Source organism: Alosa sapidissima, chromosome 11, assembly GCF_018492685.1.
Source record: "Alosa sapidissima isolate fAloSap1 chromosome 11, fAloSap1.pri, whole genome shotgun sequence".
Taxonomy (NCBI): domain Eukaryota; kingdom Metazoa; phylum Chordata; class Actinopteri; order Clupeiformes; family Clupeidae; genus Alosa; species Alosa sapidissima.
In genome coordinates, this window is record NC_055967.1 from 25,091,840 (window position 1) to 25,115,153 (window position 23,314).

The 23,314-nt window shown below is 47.5% G+C and overlaps 1 protein-coding gene across 1 annotated transcript in view; it reads left to right on the forward strand.

Moving 5' to 3' along the window:
• Positions 1–23,314, forward strand: part of reln (reelin) — a 134,045-nt gene that overhangs the window by 50,496 nt on the left and 60,235 nt on the right. Inside the window, 2 exon segments of the mRNA XM_042110561.1 lie at positions 7,429–7,564; positions 22,498–22,568. Of these exon segments, the coding sequence (XP_041966495.1) occupies positions 7,429–7,564; positions 22,498–22,568 (207 nt within the window).

The following is a 23,314-nucleotide window of genomic DNA, read 5'->3' on the forward strand; positions in this document are numbered from 1 at the left end:
TCAAATAAGCCCCCTCCACCACCACCACCACCACCACCACCAGCCCTCTCCAAAGGCAACAGAACACACTCCCTCACTGGCTTCTCATTAAACACTATCAGCAAATCATGCCGCATATGTATGTGCAGGCATGCATTTTAATTTGTGTGTGTGTCTGTGTGTGTCTGTGTGTGTGTGTGTGTGTGTGTGTGTGTGTGTGTGTGTGTGTGTGTGTGTGTGTGTGTGTGTGTGTGTGTGTGTCTGTGTGTGTGTGTGCACCCGTGTGTGTAAGAGAGAGACAGATATGGTTCAACATGGTTAAGAGCTGCTGGTCAAAGCCCATTTGAAAGTGCACGCGGGCGTTCGTGTGTCCTCAAAACGGCATTTAGGCTTGAAATGACAGGGTGAAACAAGGCAAGCGCGCCCCGGGGGGCCAAGGAAGCCCAATATCTCTGGGTCGCCACACGGCCTCCCAGGCACGCTGACAGACTATTAGGGGCGCCCTTTATGAGGCGCTAAACACCAGGCCTGTCAGCCGAGAACGACCGGCCATTTTACCGCAAATGTGTTTTTGCCAGCACAGCGGCATGGTTACGACTACGAGAATTCCAAAGAACCCATAACATTCCATAATGTCATGTATATTTATGGCTGAATATACGTATGCCATTTACCCTGGATGAAAAGCAAGATATGCACTTTTTCTTCGCTTTTCAGTGTCTGAATTTTCACCACAGAATTTTGCATTTTATGCAGAATCCTTTTCTGTTATACATTATGCGTTTTATTTATTTATTTATTTTGCTTGAATTCTGGGTACCATGTGATAGTTCACTTTATAATCTACAATGCAATTAGTAAGTATGTGAAAGGTTTTTAGCGTTTCCTTAGTAATGTAAATGGACACTTAAAAGTCAAGTGAGTTGTGTCATTAAATCCTGTGTGTGTGTATTTACTGGAGTGGATCAGCTAAATCCTAAAGTACATGATGGCATCTGGTGCTGATGTTAATGAGAGGCAGTGAGATGCATGGGTATGAGCGGGCATGGGTGGCATTAGCGGGTGCTGCATGCGTCCATGCCAGCCTGTGCCACAGACCATCCATCTGGTCCTGTGAGAGGGGAATCGGTTCATCTCTCCCTCTCTCTTCCTTTCTTTCACTCTCTTTTTTTATATACTCTGTTAGAGCATCTCCTCTGATCAGCAACAACAGACACTCTATAGGAGGAATACAAGGATGAAAAGAAATCAGGAGAAGAGAGAGTGTGTGTGAGCGTGTGTGTGTGTGTGTGTGTGTGTGTATGAGCTGGATGAACTGTAAATCTAGTGTGCAGGGAAGGGCGGGTTTCCACCAGTGTCAGATTAATAACAGATAGTTGAATAAATTATGAGCCCCAATGATCTGAATCCCAGCCTCCCCTTTCTGAATCCCCCCCCCCCCCACACACACACACACACATTCTCTTTCTCACTGTCTCACAGACACACACACACACACACACCATCCATCAATGAGCCCATTTATTACCCCCCACACACACACCACACACACATTGTCTCCATAACAGACAGGCTCTAATCTCTCAAACCCAGTGCCTAATGGAGGGCTGTCAGTAGAGGCGTTGCAGAGGTCTTTTTATGTTAATGCTGGACCCTCCTCACAGCCTTCCCACATCCTGCCCACCCCTCAACACCATGCAACACCACAGCGATACACCACCACCACCACCACCACCACCACCATACGTCGCCTCCCATGTTGGTCGAGTGTTTGGATGTGGGGCTAGAAGGGGTGTGTAGGACTCGACATTGGCGCCAGCGCATTGCCTAGGAGTGGCGCAGGCTCACGGAGAGAGAGAGAGAGAGAGAGAGGGAGAGGGAGAGGGAGATAGAGAAGGACAGAGATGGAGAGATAGTAAGAGAGGGAGACAGAGAGAGACAGAGAGAGAGAGAGAGACAGAGAGGGAGAGAGCGGTGCTAGCTCACTGGCGTGGGAGTTGGTGGGTCAGTGTTGGGTCATTAATCACGGCCGACAGCTCTGAAGTGCTGGATCTGCATGTGAAAGGTGGGAGGAGGGGACGGGGGATGTTGATGACACGTTGTTGCAATTAGAGATGCCTCCACATCCCGCAGCCCCACGGTCCACTGATTGACACCAGCACCATGGAACCCTGGTCATGTTCTAGTGAGGGACACCAGCACCATGGAACCCTGGTCATGTTCTAGTGAGGGACACCAGCACCATGGAACCGTGGTCATGTTCCAGTGACAGACACCAGCACCATGGAACCATGGTCATGTTCCACTGACAGACACCAGCATCATGGAACTGTGGTCATCCCACCTGCTACATCCACTCAGTAGCCGCAGGTTAAGTTACAGCTACAGTTCCGTAAATGGCTGATTTTGACGAGCTGAGTTAGGTTGCTTTAGCCATCACAGAAAGAGGACCCAAAGGAAGAAGTCTCAGAAGGCCCCAAATAAGACCCAAACCAAATAAACCTGCAGAAAAGAAAAGAAAAGTAAAGTGGAATTGGAGATGAAGAGTAAATGATGAAGAGTAGATGATGAAGAGTAGATGATGAGTAGTGGATGAAGAGTAGAGTAGATGATGAAGAGTAGAGTAGATGATGAAGAGTAGATGATGAGTAGTGGATGAAGAGTAGAGTAGATGATGAAGAGTAGATGATGAAGAGTAGATGATGAGTAGTGGATGAAGAGTAGAGTAGATGATGAAGAGTAGATGATGAAGAGTAGATGATGAGTAGTGGATGAAGAGTAGAGTAGATGATGAAGAGTAGAGTAGATGATGAAGAGTAGATGATGAGTAGTGGATGAAGAGTAGAGTAGATGATGAAGAGTAGATGATGAAGAGTAGATGATGAGTAGTGGATGAAGAGTAGAGTAGATGATGAAGAGTAGATGATGAGTAGTGGATGAAGAGTAGAGTAGATGATGAAGAGTAGAGTAGATGATGAAGAGTAGATGATGAGTAGTGGATGAAGAGTAGAGTAGATGATGAAGAGTAGATGATGAAGAGGAGTAGGGGACGCATCATAGATGAAAACAAATGTCATTGCAGTAAACGTCACTTGCATAAATGCCAAACAGACGAGACAAAATGATCACACACGCAGACTAAAGGAGGAATTTATGTTTGATTTACTGCACTGATTAATCAAAGAAAGACGTGGGTTTGCTTGGTTTTCCCCTTCCCTTCGTCTCCCATCTCCACAGGGACCCAGGCACAGCCAGCTCTCTCCTCCTCCTCCTCCTCCTCCTCCTCCTCCTCTTCCTCCTCCTCCCTGCCTGCAGCACAAGAGAAACACTGCAGATTGGGATCCAGTGGAATGATCTTCATTTATTTCTCTTCTGTTGTCGACCTAAAACACTTCCTTATTTGTGTTCTGAATAGTTTTATAGACATCTGATAATCATTTACTTCTCAACATGGGAAGAATTTATTTTCTCTGACTTCTTCTCTCTGTCTCTCTGTGTCTCTCTCTCTCTCTCTCTCTCTCTCTCTCTCTCTCTCTCTCTCTCTCTCTCTCTCTCTGTCTCTATTTCCCCTCTGTCTGTCTCTGTCTCTATTTCCCATCCCATCCCATTCCCCATGGAAATGCATACATACATATATACATACATACATATTTAGTTTCATCTCCTAGCCATGTGTGTCAGTGAAGGATGTTCAGTTTTGAGCTTGTTGTGGCCCGCATCATACTCAGACCATCCTGATAGGGCAGAGCGCCTGGCCGAGCAGATGAGGGCTTGAGGGGAAGGGTGGGCGGATAGGCGGGTTGTGCGCCCGCTTGTCACCTCGCCTTGCTGGGTGGCAGATTGGGTTTCCGTGGCGATGCCAATCCTAAGCCCACATGACGGCAGTCCACAGGGAGCCTTTTTTATATGTCTCTCAGAGCAGCAGCTCAGAGAGCGCTGATCGTAGGCAATCCCACAGGCCGAGAGGGAGGCCAGTAGCAATCCCACAGGCCGAGAGGGAGGCCAATGAGGATGGGCCGATAGCACAGCAGGCCAATGAGGATGGGCCGATAGCACAGCAGGCCAATGAGGGTGGGCCGATAGCACAGCAGGCCAATGAGGATGGGCCGATAGCACAGCAGGCCAATGAGGATGGGCCGATAGCACAGCACCTATGTGGCTTACAGTATGATGAGGGAGACTGGAGCCATGCATTGACTCATTTATCTTTAAACTTATAGTTTATTCAACAAATATAGCACTTACACCAATTGAGATACATTAAAATACATTAAGTAAAGACGACATTTAGAACACATGTTTATGTTTTATTGAGTGTAAGGATAAACAGCAGCCCCAGCATTGTTAATGCTCTTTAAGACATATTAGTATTGTTGTCATGACATTTAATGTAAAACTATATATTTTCTTATCTTCCATCAGACTACATGAGCTAGTCAGTGTCTGTGCGTGAGAGTGACGGTTAAATCATCGCTATTAAAGCTGAGGTTGAAGCAGGGGTGTTAGTGTGAGGAGCACTTGCTTATCTCTGTAGTTGCTGTTACTTACACCTGTGCATTTTATACTGGTCTTATCACACACACACACACACACACACACACACACACACACACACACACACACACACACACACACACACACACTCACAGGTACCGGAGGGTGCAGCTAAATATGTGATAGGTGAATACAATTAGCACCTATTTACTCAGTTTACTTTGCACTCTCTCTCTCTCTCTCACACACACACACACACACACACACACACACACACACACACACACACACACACACGGCCAGCCCCTAAGATACCACTGTTATTTATTTGTATTAAACGTTTTGTTTGCAGAGTATCACTGAGCATTAAAAAAACATGCAAGAGGATTGACAAAGGCAAAAAGAATGAAAGAGAATGGGAGAGAGAGAAAGAGAGAGAGAGAGAGAGAGAGAGAGAGAGAGGAAGGCACCCAGGCCAACAGCGTGTGGCCATCCCACAGCTTCTTGTCTCCCTCTCAAAGCAAACCCATCATGCCATCACGTAGACCGCACATTATCTACTCACGGTCAATTAATGGATTTGGCCAAACATATAATTACGCCTCGTTAGGTTTTTCAAGTCCTCCAGAGGGCTTGATGTGTCACCCCCCCCCCCCCCTCAACATACACACACACAAACACCACTAACACATACACACACACACACACACACACACACACTCACACACAGCCATCAATGGGCCTCTAGAGGCCTGAGGAGATGGTTTAGCATGTTGATAAATAGAGAGCTGGCATCAGCATGGGGCAGCACTCTCTCTGCTGGACTGTGTGTGTGTGTGTGTGTGTGTGTGTGTGTGTGTGTGTTTGTGTATGCCACCAGTATTAGGCAACACTTTCTCTGCTGGACTGTGTGTATGTGTGTGTGTGTGTGTGTGCCATCAGCATGGGGCAGCACTCTCTCTGCTGGGGTGTGTGTGTGTGTGTGTGTGTGTGTGTGTGTGTGTGTGTGTGTGTGTGTGTGTGTGTGTGTGTGTGTGTGTGTGAAGAGTGCAGATTTATTAACAGTGTGAAAATAGTGCAAACAAATAACAATATAACAATATAATAGCAAAGTTCTCAGTACTTAGGCTACACAGCCTCACAGCAAGCTGTCACATGGAAATGCTCTCCAGACTGCTCTCTTGAGGCCAGAAAACCTTTACCTTAAATAAAGCTAGTCAATTAGCTAAATTGGTACATACCACTATGACTGGGGGGATCTACCCAGCACATGTACGATCAAGCATTGACAATACATACATTTATGACTGTAGACATACATGGGGAACATAATTTAACAAACAGGTCACTATTAATATTAATAACATTATTATTGATAATTAGATAACAACAGCACTGCAACACAATAATTTAACAGACAGCACATAGCCAAAATCCCGACACAAATAAGGAACTTTCCCCTGTCCCAACCAGGGAGTAAACTACCCGATTCTAGGGTGCTTGTGTTTCTTGGAGGAAATACATTGTACAGGACCACAATGTCAAAGTTGGTTTGTGTTTGAGAAATGTAGTCAGTTTAAATGTTGCGGGAAGGGTCAAGTGGGTTAGTGAAAAGAAGGGGCTACCTTTTCACAGTTTGGCATCAGCATTGGGCAGCATTCTCTCTGCTGTGCCATGTGGGTGTGTGTGTGTGTGTGTGGGGGGGGGGTCAGACATGGGTTGGGGGGAGCACACAGCACATTTGCATTTTGCAAGGTGAACTGTGCTAAATCTATTTGTGTGTGTGTGTGTGTGTGTGTGTGTGTGTGTGTGTGTGTGTGTGTGTGTGTGTGTCTGGGTGTTTGACTTGTGTTGCCCCTGCCCCCTATGACATTATTATTTCCCTCATTGGCCCCTAATGAAAAAATGATTGTGTGACGAGGGCAGCCATGAGCCGGGATGTAATCTCTCCAACGGAATCATCTCGCCACATGCTCCGCCATCAATAACAAATAACAGCACTGCCATTACACAATGTTATTTCACTCAGCACGCCGTGGTTGTGCCGCACTTGCTCAACTGTGTCTGTGTGTGTGTGTGAGAGCGAGAGAGAGAGAGAGAGAGAGAGAGTGTGTGTGTGTGTGTGTGCGCGTGTGCTTGATGTAATGAAGGACAGAACCAAGGCTGATTAGAGTGAGCCAAGCTCGGCCTCCATACATCACAGCGTCTGGCCTGTCTGTCTGAATGGCCGTCCTGGCCAGCGGAGGCCAGTCTAAATCACGCCTCGTCCTCTGACGCCTGAGCTCTGTGATCGCTGCTCTCCGCACCCACCAGAGACTCCTTTGTCAATCGGATTTTGTTTGTTGTTCATCAGACAAGTCGAAGTTGTTATGATGCATTATGTATTATGTTAATGGCGTCGGTCCAAGGTGCTTTCCAACATCGTAAAATAACTCTCAAGCAGTAATGAGACAAACTAGTGACACAGCCATAATTAAAATACTCACAGGAGGAGATGAGAAGGAGCCAAAATAACAAGGGATTAGCATTTCAGAATGATTAAAGTGGAGGAAGGACATTAAGTGAAGGTGCAGTTGTGCCAATGTACTGCTGGCAAACTGAGAAAACAGCTGAAACTGATTAAACAGATTAAAACAGTGAGAAAATGAAATAGTAAGAAAAGAAAACATTATGGAAACAATAGCAGTATGCAATCAAACTGCGGTTAAAAACGCTTACACCCATTAAGAAGTGAGCACAGTACAGGTGCTGTGCTGTACACAGATATCAAATACATTAAATCAGTCCAGCAGTCAGAGGAAGCAGGATATCCTTCTCATCTTGCACATCCCTATTGTCTGTCCATGTCAATTAAGATCAGTGTTAAACTGTGTCTTTCCCACCCTGTGTGCACTTCTCTAACGGCTTGTCCCCCCCCCACCCCCTCCCTCTTTTCCGATCTCATCTCTCTTGTAGGTGTGATGTCGGAGCGGCAGTTTGGGACCCAGTTTGTGTGCAGCGTGGTGGCGTCCCATGTCAGCCACCTGCCCACCACCAGCCTCAGCTTCGTCTGGATCGCCCCTCCGGCCGGCACCGGCTGCATCAACTTCCTGTGAGTGGCTCAATGTGTGTGTGTGTGTGTGTGTGTGTGTGTGTGTGTGTGTGTGTGTGTGTGTGTGTGTGTGTGTTTGTGTGTGTGTGCGTGCGTGCGTGTGGTGCTGTGTGGGCAAATATTGTGTCTAACAAATGCAGAAATAATTACCACCCATACACTCTTCCCAGTCAGTGTGGTCACAGCCAGTTCTGGTTGTGGCCGGCCGCTCTCCTTTAATGTCTGTTGCTGTCCGCTTCACTGTCCTTCACCGTCCTCTCTATGGCCTTCACCTCCTGGCCCTCTCTCCCCTGTAACCTGGCTTGCTGGGTGGTTACCATGGGGACCGGAAGGACACAGAGGGGAAGGGAGGTGCAGTAGACCTGGGTAGAGGGGTCGCTTCGGGTGGAGGTGCGGGGGTCGCTGGCGCGGGGAGGTGGAGGGGTCGCTTCGGGTGGAGGTGCGGGGGTCGCTGGCGCGGGGAGGTGGAGGGGTCACTCCAGCAGGGTGGTGGCCAGACGAGGTGCTGTGATGTCCTTCCTCTGCCCAAAAATATGATTGATAACAAGGTCGCAGGGGGGTTGAGTGAGGATGCTGGGAGGGGTGGAATGCACTCACGGGCCGAGGGCACTCAGGGATCGTCTTTGTGAGACGGGAAGAGCTCTCACATGGCCATTGTTTACCTCACTGAGGAGATCTCCAACATGGTGCAGTCGGCGTGGGATACGTAGATACGTAGATAGAGGCTCTGTTATCCGCAAGGGACATTTACTGAGACGCTCAGCACACACAGCATGACATATAACCCAAGCGTCCTATTGTGTACAGTGTATTTTCATTGTATTTTATATTTTAGCACTATACTGTAGTTTTTCTTATCAAAAAATCAGTTTGCACTATTTTCCCTGTATTCCAATGTGTTGCTGCAGTGTTAACTCCCCTCCCCTCCCCACACACACACACACACACACACACACACACACACGCACACATACACACACACACACACACACACACACACACACACACACACACACAATTTAGCTATTACATTTGCGCTGCTGTTATGAGGGGGGCCTTGGAGGGGTCCCCATGTCCAGATAGTTTGAGAACCCCTGGTGTACACAATTAGCACAAGCACATATCTGTGGTATACATTTTCTATAGGTTTCTCATTAACGGAAATGTTTAGTTTAACCATGCGTACGTGCTATGAGAAAATGGTTCCCCTTCAGTCTTCTGTGTCCTTGTTGTTGTTTGTTGTAGGATGTCTGATTGTCTTCACCCCAAGGACACAAACATAGCCTAGGCCATTAGAAGGTTAAGGGGTTTTGTAACATCCTTATCTCTGTTAATACTAACTGGATGGATGGATCATTGTTGGGGGGGAGTATCTTGTGATTTTCCATGTGTGTGTGTGTGTTAAGGGTATAAGAACTGGCTTCACCCACAGATGTGTGGGATTGTTACTTGACATTTGCTGTGGGTAACAGTGTCCCGGTATCATGAATAAAGCTGCGGTCTCACACCAGCTGTCTTGGAGTCATTTTGAACACATATCCACTTAAACCCAGATCGGAATCAGAATCAGCTTTATGGGCCAGGTTTGGGGATGTACGCCTCCTTGTTGTCCCTGTCAGTTGAACACAACATACCGTGGAATATAATAGATGTCCAGTCTCATGATATGTGATATGCTGACAGTCTCACCGTTCAGTCAATTAGTCAACTAAACACACTTTAGTTATTGACTAGCCAAGAGCCATACATCTGTTTGAATAGTTCATGGAACCTTTCAATGTGTGTGTGTGAGAATGTGTTATTTCTACACATGTGTGGGTTGAGTAAAGTTGCATTCTGTGTGTGTCAGTGCTGGAATGAGATAGATAGTTAGGGTTGGACAGGGTCTCTTAGAAGTAGCTGTCGTGACTGATGTGTGTTAAACGTGTTTTGTTGGAGAACATGGCCATCTTGGGATCAGTTGTGCTGCAACATGGCTTCTCTGGTTTATGTCTTCTGGAAGTCTGTGGGGATTTGGGAAGCTACAAATCAGGCTTGATGGTCAGTCTGGTAGCCATTGATCTTGGTTTCACTTGCTTTGTCATTATTTTCTCTCCTCCTCCCTCGGCGTCTCATTCTAAACTCACTCATCTGTTTCTTACTTCCACTCCTCTGTTTCTTTCACATTTACCGTAGCTCTTCCATGCCCTCTCTCCAGGCCATGATAAACAGCCTCGCGGTGGCCATCAGTCAGTTTGTAATTACCGGCATCTGCCAGAGGGGGGGGGGGCACGATAAAAGTGGTGTGGGCTGGGTGGGGGGGGGGGGGGGGGGGGGGAGCTCAGCACAACCCCTAACGCTGACCAAAGTCAGAGAGGCGGACAGCAATGTCACTCAGGCAGGCAGATAAACCGGAGACCCAGCTTGGCCCCCGCACTCTTCATCTCTAGCAGCCTACAGGCGCCACTGCCACTCCAAAAGAGAGAGAGAAAGCCCCACACTCACCACCCGGGATTAGCATGTCTCTTCTGTCAGCAGCCATAACTCAGAGCAGACGGGCTCGTGTCTTGGTGGCTCTTTGAAGAGTCGAGCGGGAGGAGGAGAGGACATGAGTGGAGAGGAGAGGAGAGGAGAGGAGCAGGGAGGAGAGGAGAGAGAAGGAGAGAGGAAGGAGAAGAGAGAGAGGAGCAGGGAGGAGAGAGAAGAGAGAGGAGAGGAGAGGGAGGAGCAGGGAGGAGAGGAGCAGGGAGGAGAGGAGAGGAGAGAGAGGAGAGGAGCAGGAGAGGAGGAGGAGAGGAGAGGAGAGGAAGAGAGGAGGAGGAGAGGAGAGGAGCAGGAGAGGAGGAGGAGAGGAGAGGAGAGGAGAGGAGCAGGAGAGAGAGGAGAGGAGAGGAGGAAGGAGAGGAGCAGGAGGACAGGAGAGAGAGAGAGAGGAGCAGGAGAGAGAGGAGAGGAGAGAGGAGACAGGAGAGAGGAGACAGGAGAGAGGAGGAGAGGAGAGAAGAGAAGAGGAGAGGAGAGAAGAGGAGCAGAGAGGAGAGGAGAGGTTTCAACCACCATTTATTGGATCATTCCTTAACCCATGATTGGATCATTCCTTAACCCATGATATCATGACGTGCCTCATACAAAGCCAAACACCATACAAACATTCATAAATACATTCACACATCCAGAAACCCTTCAATGTTCTTAACTATAATAGGAGAACTCAATTTTTAAACAACCAGCCACCATCCCCTTAAGAACCTCCACCGGGTCGACTGATCCAGTCCCCAACATCCTACTCTTCCTGGTCTTCCAAACAGCCAACTTAGCTGACCTCAACAAGAAATTCACCATACCTCCCTCCCTCCTCCTCCTCACCTGATACATTGGGCCCGCAATAAAAAGGCGACGGGAAAAAGCTACCCCTAACTTCCCCAACCAACCATTCAAGAGCTCAAAAAGCCCCCCCAGCCTTTCACAGTACATAAACAGGTGGTCCACTGTCTCATCAGCCCCGCAAAACAAACACTCCCTCCCAACTGCTGGACTAAGGTGTGCCACGTGTCTGTCTCTAGCTATGGCCCCGTGAACCAGCCTTCATTGTAGATTGGAGAGGAGTGGAGACAAGAGGAGAGGAGAGGAGAGGAGAGGAGAGGGGAGAGGAGAGGAGTGGAGAGGAGACAAGAGGAGAGGAGAGGAGGAAGCATGCCAGTGTGCCGGATGACAGCCCTCCTGGCAGGCTGCGCCTCACGCTGTGACAATGGAAGAGAAGAGGCGTGGTGACCTTATCAGTCCCAACCAGTCACGCTCCAACAGAGCACTGAGTGAATGGAGAGAGTGAAAGAGGGAGAGAGAAAGACCCTCTGGGGGCCCTTAACAGCCTTGGCACTGGCTGCGGATGGTCGGAAGTTCAGCTTCCTGATACAGTTCACAGCTTCTGTCTGGAGCTCCAGCAACCCCCCCCTCGAGAGAAGGGCCCAGGCTGGGGTGAGGAGACCTGGGAGGGAGACAGCAGGCGAGGTCCAGGCTTGACAGGCCTGTTGGAGGAACGGGGCACAGAGCCCAGATCACTGGTCCTCTAGCACCAAGATGTCAGTCTTGTTAGTCTACAATGCGGAGAGTGGCCCAGCATGGCCTGTGTGCGTGTGTGTGTGTGTGTGTGCGTGTGTGTGTGTGTGTGTGTGTGTGTGTGTGTGTGTGTGTGTGTGTGTGTGTGTGTGTGTGTGTGTGTGTGCGTGTGTGTGTGTGTGTGTTTGTGCGTGTGTGACGGCACCATTCATCAGTGTGCATATGTGTGAGTAGTCGTCTGGCCCGAGCTGTCTGAAGACAGAGGTCTTCGCCTGGGCACCCAAGGTCCTGCTGATAGATCACACAATGCTAAGCCAACTCACAATGCTAAGCCAACTCACAATGCTAAGCCAACTCTTAGCCGTGCTGACAGCGAAAGAGACATTCTCCGCCTCACTTCACCCCCGATCCTTGTGAGCAGAATCAGTCCAGAACTTCAACTTCTGCCCACTCCTGCCAAAGTGCTGGGCACAGGGTCCACAACGGCAACAATTTAGCCAAAGTGTGAAATCAACATATTTGCTGAGATTGTGGAACACTCAAAAAAGCATTTGGAATATCAAAGATAAGGGACTTAACATTTAAGGGACTAAGAATATTAAGAAATGTTAAAAATAACAGTCCAAATTAAGGTTCAATGGATCAAAAAGTCTGCTTTATTGTCAATTTCTTCACATGTCAAGACATACAAAGAGATCGAAATTACGTTTCCCACTATCCCACGGTGGAGACAAGACATATTTTACCAATTAAGTCCACAGACAAACATAACATTCAAGTAAACAATATAAAAAGTAAATAAGAAGGCACATACAATGAAGAAATAAGAGCAGCAAAATTTGGGTTGAGATTGTGCAATTGTGCATACAGTAGAGAGTCAATATAATAGTGCAAAAGTCAGGCCAATAAATGGCTGAGGTAGTTCTGTTTGACCTAAGTATGCAAGTGACATAGTGGTGCAAGTTATGTAAGAAGTGTGCAGAAGTGTGTTCATACGTGTTTTCAGGACAACAGGACAACAACAACAAGTTGCAAAGTGTACAAGTGGAGTAGTGCAAGTGGAGCGGGAGCCTTGCGGGTGAGGTGGGAGGTGTAAATGTCCTTCAGGAAGGGGAGTAAAGCACCAATAATCCTTCCAGCTGTGTTCACTATGCGCTGCAGGGCTTTCCTGTTGTATTCAGTGCAGCTTCCGCCCCACACAGCGATACAGCTGGAGAGGATGCTCTCAATGGTGCCTCGGTAGAATGTGGTCATGATGGCTGGTGGAGCACTTGCTCGCCTGAGTTTCCGCAGGAAGTAGAGGCGGCGCTGAGCTTTCTTTGCCAGTGATGCAGTGTTGGTGGTCCACCATAGTGAGGAATTTACACAATCTGCATATATTCCAAAGGGTTTTGTCTTTTAATGCCGGTTGCACAAGACTTTGGACTTGGACTTGCATGTTGTGGAATTGTTGCATGGGAAAGCCATAACGTCAGGGAGCACTTAAGATGGAGGACAAAAGGCAGAACATCACCAGGTCCTACTGGCCTGCAGACAAATCCAGAGCTCCCCCAAGACCTCCTCTGCCTTTCAGGGCCGCCATGAATGAGTTCCTGCGCCTGCAGAGGTGAAACTGCTTAACAACGCCACCTCCCGAGCACCATACAAAGACGCCTTAATGTGTCTCTGCTTTTATCCAATCTCACAGCCTCGGGATAGCTTTGTGAATGTGTATGTGTGTGTGTGTGTGTGTGTGTGTGTGTGTGTGTGTGTGTTTGTCTGTCGCTCTGTGTGTCTGTGTGTGTGCGTGTGTGTATCTGTCTGTGTGTTTTGCCTGGAGAAGGGTAGGGCTGGGTCTATAGGGATGATTGTTGGTAGTTGGTAGTGTCTGTCTCCTCTTTTCAGAAGAGTAAGAAAGGCAACAAAAGACTTATTTGCCCCCCTCCTGCCCCCCCCCCCTCCCCTGCAATCTTATTTACCCTTTTTTGGTGTTCTGTTTTGTGTTGTATCTCCCCCACGGAGTTGAAGCATCTGCTGAGAAGATTGCTTTAATTATGACATGCGTGCTTCTATCCTAAAGTGCTCCCAGTGGAGTGGAGCTGTGTGTGTGTGTGTGTGTGTGTGTGTGTGTGTGTGTGTGTGTGTGTGTGTGTGTGTGTGTGTGTGTGTATGTGTGTGTTTGCTTCACTCTGTGTGTGACTCTGTGTGTCTGTACTTTAGTGTGTGTGTATGTGTGTGTGTGTTGTGTGTGTAGTCATTCTCCATACAAGTGCAGGTTAGTGTAACCTGGATGAAAAGACTCTCTTTTGGAAGTCTGTGCACGAGTCCTTGGCGCACTAGTGCGAGAGAAGCAGGCGAGAAATTGAATTAAAGGAGAGCCGTGTGCGGGCATTGCTCTCATTAGCACTAATTGAAAAGGAACAGAGCAGCGCCTGTGATGACTGCCAACCAACCGGCCGCCTCCGTCGCCATCTGTTCCCGCCTCTCAGGGACGCGCCGTGAGGCGGACGCTGCCACAGCCACAGCCACAGACGCTGCCGCCGCCGCTAATGCCACCGCTGCTAATGCCGCGCTCAGAAACGATGTGCTCGTCGTCCTGCCCTGTCCGGCTTTCCCTCGCGGCAGCCTCGTGTTCCTTTTCCTCAGGTACGCTACGGCCCTTCCAGAGCTTCCGCCCCACTCTGAGGGGGCCAAACTGAACTCCTGGTGGAATCTTGGGCTCCCTTGCATTTTCAGCACTCAGAAAGCCCCATTTCTTCTGCTCAGGAAAAGAAAGATGTGACATGTGTGAAGCAGCAGGATTGACCTTTCATCAAAGGTGTCAGAGGTCACGATGGCAGGCTGACAGTTGACCTTTCACTGCCACGCGTGACTTTTGGAAGGCAGCAGAATGACCAGTGGGACAGTGGCGCTGGTTATTGATTCGCTGCTGGTTAATGGACAGTTTCTCATTGCCTGGAGCTTTCTAATTCGACATCAAATCACCATTTAATGAGGTCTCCTGTTGCAGGGGAGGGACAGGCGGTTCAGATCATGTCCGACTGATGTGAAAATAGGGACCCCAGCCTTCAGCACAGCCGCAGAGTACGCAGGGCAAAGCAGAGAGAGGGAGAGAGAGAGAGGGAGAGGAATAGAGAGAAATCAATAGGCGCCCGAGAGACCACTATAAAACATGTGTGTAATGAACTGACTGATGATTAACACAGCTTGAGTAATTATTAATTATTAATTTGCACGATTGCTCTGTCAGTCCGTCCTGCCTGAAGCGAAGAGGGATGTCACGCTGCACATTCCTGTTTCTCTTGGTTTTCTCCTCCTTGCCATTGCCAGACAGTATCTATCCATCTCTCCTCCTCCTTCTCTTCTCTCTCTGTTCTCTCTATCTCTCTGGTGGTCATCCATCTTCCCCCCCTGGCTCTTTCTGTGCAGTAGGATTTATTCAGCCCCTGCGGTTTTTATGGCCTCTCGTCATCTCCTGATCGTCTCAAACACTGAGACCCTGACCCCCTGCTGCTACCATGCTCTATCTCTCTCTCTCCCTCTCTCTTCCTATCTCTCCCCTCTCTCTCTTTTTTTTCTCTCTCTCCCTCCCTCCCCCTCTCTCTGCCCCCCCCCCTCGCTCTCCTCCCCCCGCCCCCCCTCTTTCTCTTTCTCGCTCTCCTCCCTTTCGCCTGCTCCACTCTTTCATTCACACTCTTGCCTGCATCCCTTCTTCACAGCCAAGATGCTGCCATTTTACCCATCTGCCCTTTGAACCACTGCCCACAGTGAAAACGCTCCACACCAACACACTCCCCTTTCAACAAGAATATCTAAAGCCAAGCAAAGCCTCACAAGCTGCTCAGACGAGTGCATAAGATTCCCATAACAGCCTCCTACACTCTCCCTGGTACAGAGCCGCCATTCACCGGCTTTGTTTTGCCTTTGAACAGGACGGGCCATTAAAATCCCATAGATCTGGTAAAAGCGGTCATCCCTCAGACTGGTTATCGGATCCCCACAGAATTACCTGAGCAAGAAACACTCCGTCCGGAGGGAAATGTGGCCAAATTTCATGTTTCATCACAGAACAGAAGCAGAGAGATGGAGTAATCTGGGCGGAAATGGCTGGGTCAAGTTAGGGAACGCGGCCTGGGGACTCATTTCCACTCAGTAGGATGCAGAACCCCCACACAAGAGTCCTCTCTAATGATCCTTTTAGCTATGTGTGTGTGTGTGTGTGTGTGTGTGTGTGTGTGTGTATGTGTGTGTGTGTGTGTGTGTGTGTGTGTGTGTGTGTGTGTAACTCTAACTATATATTTGTGTGCCGGGAGGTGGAGTGTGTTCATTGTGGTCAAATTAAAAGGAGAGTGTGTTGCTCTGTGTTTTCTGAGTAGGAATGTGGAGTGTGTGTGTGTGTGTGTGTGTGTGTGTGTGTGTGTGTGTGTGTGTGTGTGTGTGTGTGTGTGTGTGTCGTTCGTCGTTCTGTGTTTTCTGAGTAGGAGTATGGAGTGTGTGCGTCCTTCTCTCCACTAATGCATCCGTGTATGACGCACTAATAGCAGCCTGTCTGTGTTTCTCACTGGCTGCTGATGGCGACATTCAAAAGATGTCCTGTCCTCTCCTCTCCATCAACACGCCATCTAAAACATCTAGTGCTTCTGCTGTTTACGTAACGCCACTTCTCCAGCACAGTTCCCTTAGCAGTCTTTAGAATGAGTTGAGAAAAGATCCATAAGAGACAAGTCGCACAAGAACATGACCTCATGACCTCTCATTGTTGTAATGTGAATCCATAGTACAGTACCTGTGATAGTATAATAGAGTACAAGATAGTACAAGAGTTTGGTTCTAAAATGCTATATCCTCCATTTTAATGAATTTTCATAAATTATTTGTTTTAATTGTGTTTTCCAAGTAATTTCAGTGGAAATGTAGTTGGGTATTGTTATTTGATTTATCTTTACTCAATCAAAACAACAGAACTGCAATTGTATTGATATGACCTGAAATACACAATTAAATAACATGACTCATTAATGTTTTCAAAAATGGATTTATAGCGTTTAGGAACCAAACTCTTAATTTTTTGCACTGTGATTCCTTAAAACCTTTCTGATAGTAAATAGGTTTCCTCTGTCTGTCTGTATTATTGTCTGTATCTCAGTACCCGTCCTCTGTGTCCTCGACTTGCTGCTTGTTTTCACTCCCAGGCTTGTATCTCCTAAATTCCTAATTACCTGGTAATTGTTGTCAAGGTCACTTCTTTTTCGCGGCATCTCTTAAACGAGACTTTCCCCTGACCCTCTGCTAACGAGCAGGTAATTTGCCAACAAGTCCCAAATCCCCTGTCTGTGCGTTCATTAAATTTGCATGTACTTGGAAAGCACTCCTGGCCTCAATAAAAAAAAACACTCTCCGGTTTTAATTCCTTTGTAGGAAGATCAGTAATGAATAGAATCAAACTAGCCATGCAGGCGCCATACCAACTAGAGGCCTCTAGTATCAGAGAAATGATGTCTGTGTCTGGAAAACTGAAAGAAAATCATGACTGACAACAACGGAAGAAAAGCGATGATTTGATTAAAACAAGAGCAGCAAGAGGGGTGGCAGAAAAAAGGAGAAGTAAAAGATAAACATTGTTTTCCCTCTCCCGCTGATTATCGTTTCTGCTATCACAGCTGGTACTCAACACGGAGGATAAATCAAGCAATTAGTCTGAATTATTTTAAAGGCGAGGTCCAAATTCATGAAATGAATGTGAGCGAGTGGCACCAGCTCTGCCTGTAATGCCTGGTATTAATCACCATTACCCACCCGGAGAAGGCAAGATGAGCAAATGAGCTTTTAATTGGGGATTTGAAGCGACGGGGAAGTTGGTAGTCGAGGCACTATGCATCTGCCCAGACAGTATGGTATAGACAGTATGTCAGTTTCTGTAGATGCACTATATATGAAAAAATGCATATAATATAAGCATATACTTTGGATAAATACCATGCCTGCATGTGTGTGCGTGTGTGTGTGTGTGTGTGTGTGTGTGTGGTGGGGGTTAATTTAGTGTGTTTGTGTGCACACTGCACATCTGTATTATGTATGTGTGCTTGTTATTGTGGATGTTCTGTGTACAGTGTGTGTGTGTGTGTGTGTGTGTGTGTGTGTGTGTGTGTGTGTGTGTGTGTGTGTGTGTGTGTTCATATTTACATGTTAGCTTTCAGGCTGTGGGGCAGTGGCAGTCAGTGTGACATGACAAGTGTGGGGAGGCGGTAGGATTGGGGGGGGTGATGAGTGGGTGGCGTGTGTGTGTGTGAGTGTGTGTGTGTGTGTGTGTGTGTGTGTGTGTGTGTGTGTGTGAGTGTGTGTGTGTGTGTGTGTGTGTGTGTGAGTGTGTGTGTGTGTGTGTGTGTGTGTGTGTGTGTGTGTGTGCATACGGAGCTATGTGGTTAGCTGGAGCTGTCAGCTCTGCACCAGTGGGGATGTTGCTGGTGGACAGGAGCATGTAATCAAACAAGGGAGCCTCTCCCCATAATTACCCCAGCAGCTCAACTCGCTCCTGGGGACGTCCGCGCTGACAACCTGTCCCTGCACATGGATGTTACTGGCTAAGTAGGTGAATGTATGTTTGTGTGTTTGTGTGTGTGTGTTTGTGTGTGTGTGAGAGAGAGAGAGAGGGAGAGAGTTGGCGAGAGGGAGAGAGACGGACATACTGTAGATTGAGAGAGGGAGCGATATCTCTGTGTTGATAAAATACAATCCCAGCCTATTCCACCTTTCTGTGCTTGTCCTTGAATCTTTTTAACCCCCCCCCCTTATCTGGGCTCCAGCGTTGGGATGTGTGGGCAGATTAATGGGATAAGAAAAGGGATGGAGCTGGTTTTGGGGTGTTGAGTGATGGAAGGACTGTGTGCAAGTCAGAGTCGGAGTCGGGAGTGACGCATGGGCCCTCTGAAGGGGCTTTAATTGCTTTTTTTAACCCCTCCCCCCCCCCACCCTCCCCTCCCCCGCTCCGTGGAAAGGCCAAATTAACATTTCAATGTTCAATAAGTACACGGCTGTATGGCTGTTTAAGTGCTTGCATGCGTGTGTGTGTGTGTGTGTGTGTGTGTGTGTGTGTGTTAGGTGTGTAGGTGTCACACGTATGTGAGAAATCCACTTGTTACTTGTGAGTCTCTCCCTCTCCCGCCCTCTCCCACCCTCTCTCTTTCTCTTTCTCTCTCTCTCTCTTTCTTTCTCTCTCTCTCTCTCTCTCTGTCTCTCTCTCTGTGTTCTGCAAATGAACACAACCAATAGTGTGTTTAGTAAATATGTCAGCTTCTTGTTCCTACATTGCCTCCTGTCGGTCATTACTTCTTTCCATCTTTTATTCATAAATACCAAAACCAAGTTGTGAAATATGAATGTAATTAGGAGCTGTTTTGCTCGAGACTCTCCTCTATGCCCTGTGTGCATGCCTTTGTTATTCATTCATAAGCAACATTTTAGTTATTCATGAGCCATCATGAATATGTAAACAAAACAACATCCATGACTGGTGACAGCACGACCTTAAAGTGATTCGAAGAGGCAACATCGGCCTCCCGCACTCATATATTACCCACCTTGGGTTCATTATGTCCCAGTCAGATGGCATCCTCTCCAAAGGGAGATTCAACAGTTTATTTAAGGACTGTTGTGGTAATATCTGAATGTAGACTGACCTCTATAATGACCCCTTATTCCTTTTCTTTACTTAAGATTCATCCTTCTTGTGAAATCAAACGAACAACAGTATTCTCAGACACTTCTGTTTAGGATCCCACATGGACTGCACTTCAGCGTTGGTCTCCGAGGGGGAGAATGGCCTTTAGTCTGACCTGTTCCCTCCTCTGGCCTGTGGACAGATGTGCTGACAGAGCAGAGTCTGAGAGGGGAAAGGCTTCTGTCTTGCATCACCGCTGTGAGGTTTGATCCAGAGTGGCTCCGACAGCCCCTGTGTGTGTGGGGAGCCCCCTGAACGCATGTTTCATTTGGAGAGCAGAGAGAGGGGAGGTTGCAACACATAGCAGAGAGAGAGAGAGAGAGAGAGAGGAGGTTGCAACACAGAGCAGAGAGAGAGAAAGAGAGGAGGTTGCAACACAGAGCAGAGAGAGAGAGAGAGAGAGAGAGAGAGAGAGAGAGGAGGTTCCATCTCAGCACCAGAGGAAGTGAGATGTCTGGGGACAACCTGGTCGCACATGCTGAACTCACCAGCCAGTAAAAGCCACAGAGGGGGAATGGTGAGCTCTGGCGGAAACCAGATGATGATGCTGGTGATGATGATGCCAGACCAAAGCCATCAAACCCAGAGAAACCCTCTTAGGCCTGAAGGCACTGCTCTGTGCTGAATCTCTGCATTTGATTCCAGTGCAAATGCTCAATAATGAGCCGGGCGAGACATTATCATTGGTCATGCCATCACGGAGAGGCCATTAACTCAAAACATATGACACTTAGCGAAACGGTGAAATGGCTGATGGGAAAAAAAAGGACCTCCAGTGCGATATTTACGGCTTTATGTCTTTGACAATAATGGGGCTACAATTGATTTTCTTTTTCTCTCTCTCTCTCTCTCTCTCACAAACCACCCCGCTTCTAAAGGCAGTAATGTATGCCTCGTTATGTTCAAGTGATTTAAGACTTCTATTTCCTTTCTTCTGTCTCTTATTCCTCTGCATTTTTCCTTTTTTCTTGTTCTCCTTCCATCTCCCTCTCTCTCTCTCTCTCACTCCTCCTCCCTCTCTCTCTCTCTCTCTCTCTGCAGTGCTATCGGTCCAAACAGCTCACATCTTTTTTTTGCGTGTTCGTTAGCAGAGATATATCTTGGCAATTCTCTTCAGCCTGCCCGCTTCAAAGCTCTGTCCACCCTCTGATCAAGCTCTGTCCGGAGGGGGCAGGCGGGGATAGAGGGAAGGGGGGAGGAGGTCAGGGAGGGGAGGGAGGGAGTGCTTCAGTTCAGTTCAGAAGATTTGATGCGGTGCCTTGATTAAATCAGGCCTTAAATCAGACCGCCCTTTGGACTGAGGCTCCGCTAAATCATCAGCCCTCAATGACAAACTGCACTGTCACTGACACAGGCTGGCACAGTGACACAGCACCTTTTTTTTCATGCAAGTTGGCCAAACATTAGGCCCGAGCGAGAGAGTGCTCTCTCCTTCCTCGTGGATAACTTTGTTGTGGCAGGGATGGATGAGGAGAGTGTCCTCTTGTCTTGTCGTGTAGTCGCGGCGAAAAGGGGCTAGCCGTACTGATGAAATTATTCTATTAGACTTGGCGAGCCAGCTGATTCATTTAGCCAGATGCCCGTCCTCATTAAGCCGTAAGTTCATTAGGCTGTAATTACAGAGCAGTGTTCACTTATGAGATTATTTTGGCTGGTCCGTGGTGCCAGGGTCCCATGACTCCTCCCTAACAGCAGTGGTAGCATTTGAACTTGGGCTGGCTGCCCCTGTGGGGAGGGCTACTAATGACGCACGGTTAAATGCTGTATTTGAACACAGAGGTTTAATGTGCGATGGCTTGGTAATGTCAATGCATGTGCTGGAAACAGGTACATGCATGCTGGGAATGTGTCAGAATGTGTGTGTGTGTGTGTGTGTGTGTGTGTGTGTGTGTGTGTGTGTGTTTATGTGTGTCTGTCTAGTATGTTTGTCCATATGTCAGGTTTATGGACTTCCTAATGTGCCTCCAGTGTTGGCTCTGTGATCTTACATTTGAAAACCTCCCCATATGCACATGTGCATCATATTTTTAACACAACCATCCCATCTGCATTCAGTGCCAATACATGTGCTAACATGCACCCCGGGCCTTTGACAATGAGTTAGTTCACCTGATGCAATGGCCAATAGGTTTCCATGCCAGATGTGCAGTAGAATCAGATTGGGCCAGACATGTATTGATCATCAACATCAAGGCCACAGTGAGTCTGTGCCCTTGTTTCAGCACACTGGGAGGGAAGTGGCACCATATTTCACGAACCGTAACATCTCTGTTTGCGATTAAACTCATGCACTTAACTGCAAATCAAAATGCAAATGTGGCCTAATTTTTTAAGCAGGGTTTTTAAACTGGATGGTGCAGAGCTCATTTGGAGCCAGTTTTAGCACATCAATCTCCCCTGATTTACCCACAGCTAAATATTTAAAGAAAGGGCTGTGCTCACAGTGATTTTAAAGACATTACCATTCTTTGTGTTTGTTGCATCTCCTTCAGATATGCAATTTATTATTAACTCTAGAATGGAGCTTAGCAAAACAGTGCAAGCTAATATACACAAGATGTTGAATGTAAAAGTATTTTCCAGCCTGTAGCCATGTCAGAATTGCATCCATGTGAGTTCAAACTAAAAATTCTCTTTCCTCAAACATCTGTGAAACAATCGCAACCTCAGATGTAAGGCCATAATCGCTTTTATTTCAAAACTTTTATTATGGTTTTCAACGAGACATGCTCCAGCAGCTCTGAAATATATGCAGACGGGCCGTGCTCCTTGTGGACCTTTGGCTGTTTGGAGAATTCCTCTTGTTTGACTTTGGGGGGACTTTGAAGGCTTATCTCCTGCTCCACTTGCAGTGGACCTCTACTCAGCCTCCTTTGGTTCATCTCTCAGTCCTATTATTCTGCACTGACCTCCTGACCTTTCACCTTCCTGTCCCCGAGAGCCGAGTCCAAAGCTATGGCCAGGCACTCAGAGAGCGAGTGTGGTCTGACACACACACACACCACACACACTAATACACACACACTAATATCCACTGATATTAGACCATCTGTGCTATGTTCATCTTCATTTCAGGTAATGGGCTCGTTACCCCCCCCTCAGTGTCCTCTGATTGGCTAGAATCATTGGTGATTTTGAACCTCTCTCTCTATTTCTCCCTCTTCCCCTCTCTCTCTCTCTCTCTCTCTCTCTTTCTCTCCAGGGCCACAGCCACACATCGAGGACAGATCATCTTCAAGGACGCCCTGGCCCAGCAGCTGTGTGAGCAGGGAGGTGAGACTGGGAGCACTCATTTCTCTCTACCCATTTGGGGGACTGGCCTTGGGGGGTTGGGGTGGTGGTGGGGTGGGGTGGGGTAGGTGGAGTGGGGGCGTAGAGGACAGGTTAGGAGGGAGTGAAGGAAGGCAGGAGGATTCCTCTAGTTCTGTGTATTGCACTGTGATTCTGTTGAAGCGGCTGAGCAGCCTAGTCGGGGTGTTGGTCAGGATGCATGCAGGAGGCTCAGAGTTGAGCTACAGCAAGTCCCATTTCAGGTTCTTCCATACCTACACTCACTATGTAGAGTTCACAATGACAACCATGGCAACTTGGAATGCTCCACGAGTACCTGGACAATACACTCATAACGGTCAAAACTTCTGTGTACCGCTGGATACTTCGCTACCTCAATGATGACCATCTTGACAACATAGCAGAAGGGGGAGTGACCACCAACTTCAGATCAGATAATAATCAGATAATAATCAGATTATATTGAGTTGATGTTGCAAGCACAGTGGTCATATTCAATTTGTAAAAACACTACAGTACTTTATTGAAATTCACAGACTGTTTACTTAAATACAAATGTAAATATAACATAACTTAATCCACATAATAATATGTACATAATTTTACATATGTGAAATATTAAATCCAAGTGTACTGACGAGAGTATCCAGAAAGAGACCCAGTGTTAGTGTTTAGAGAAGGTTGCTCATTGGACGAATTTATACTGCAAGAGCTTGTGTAACTACAAA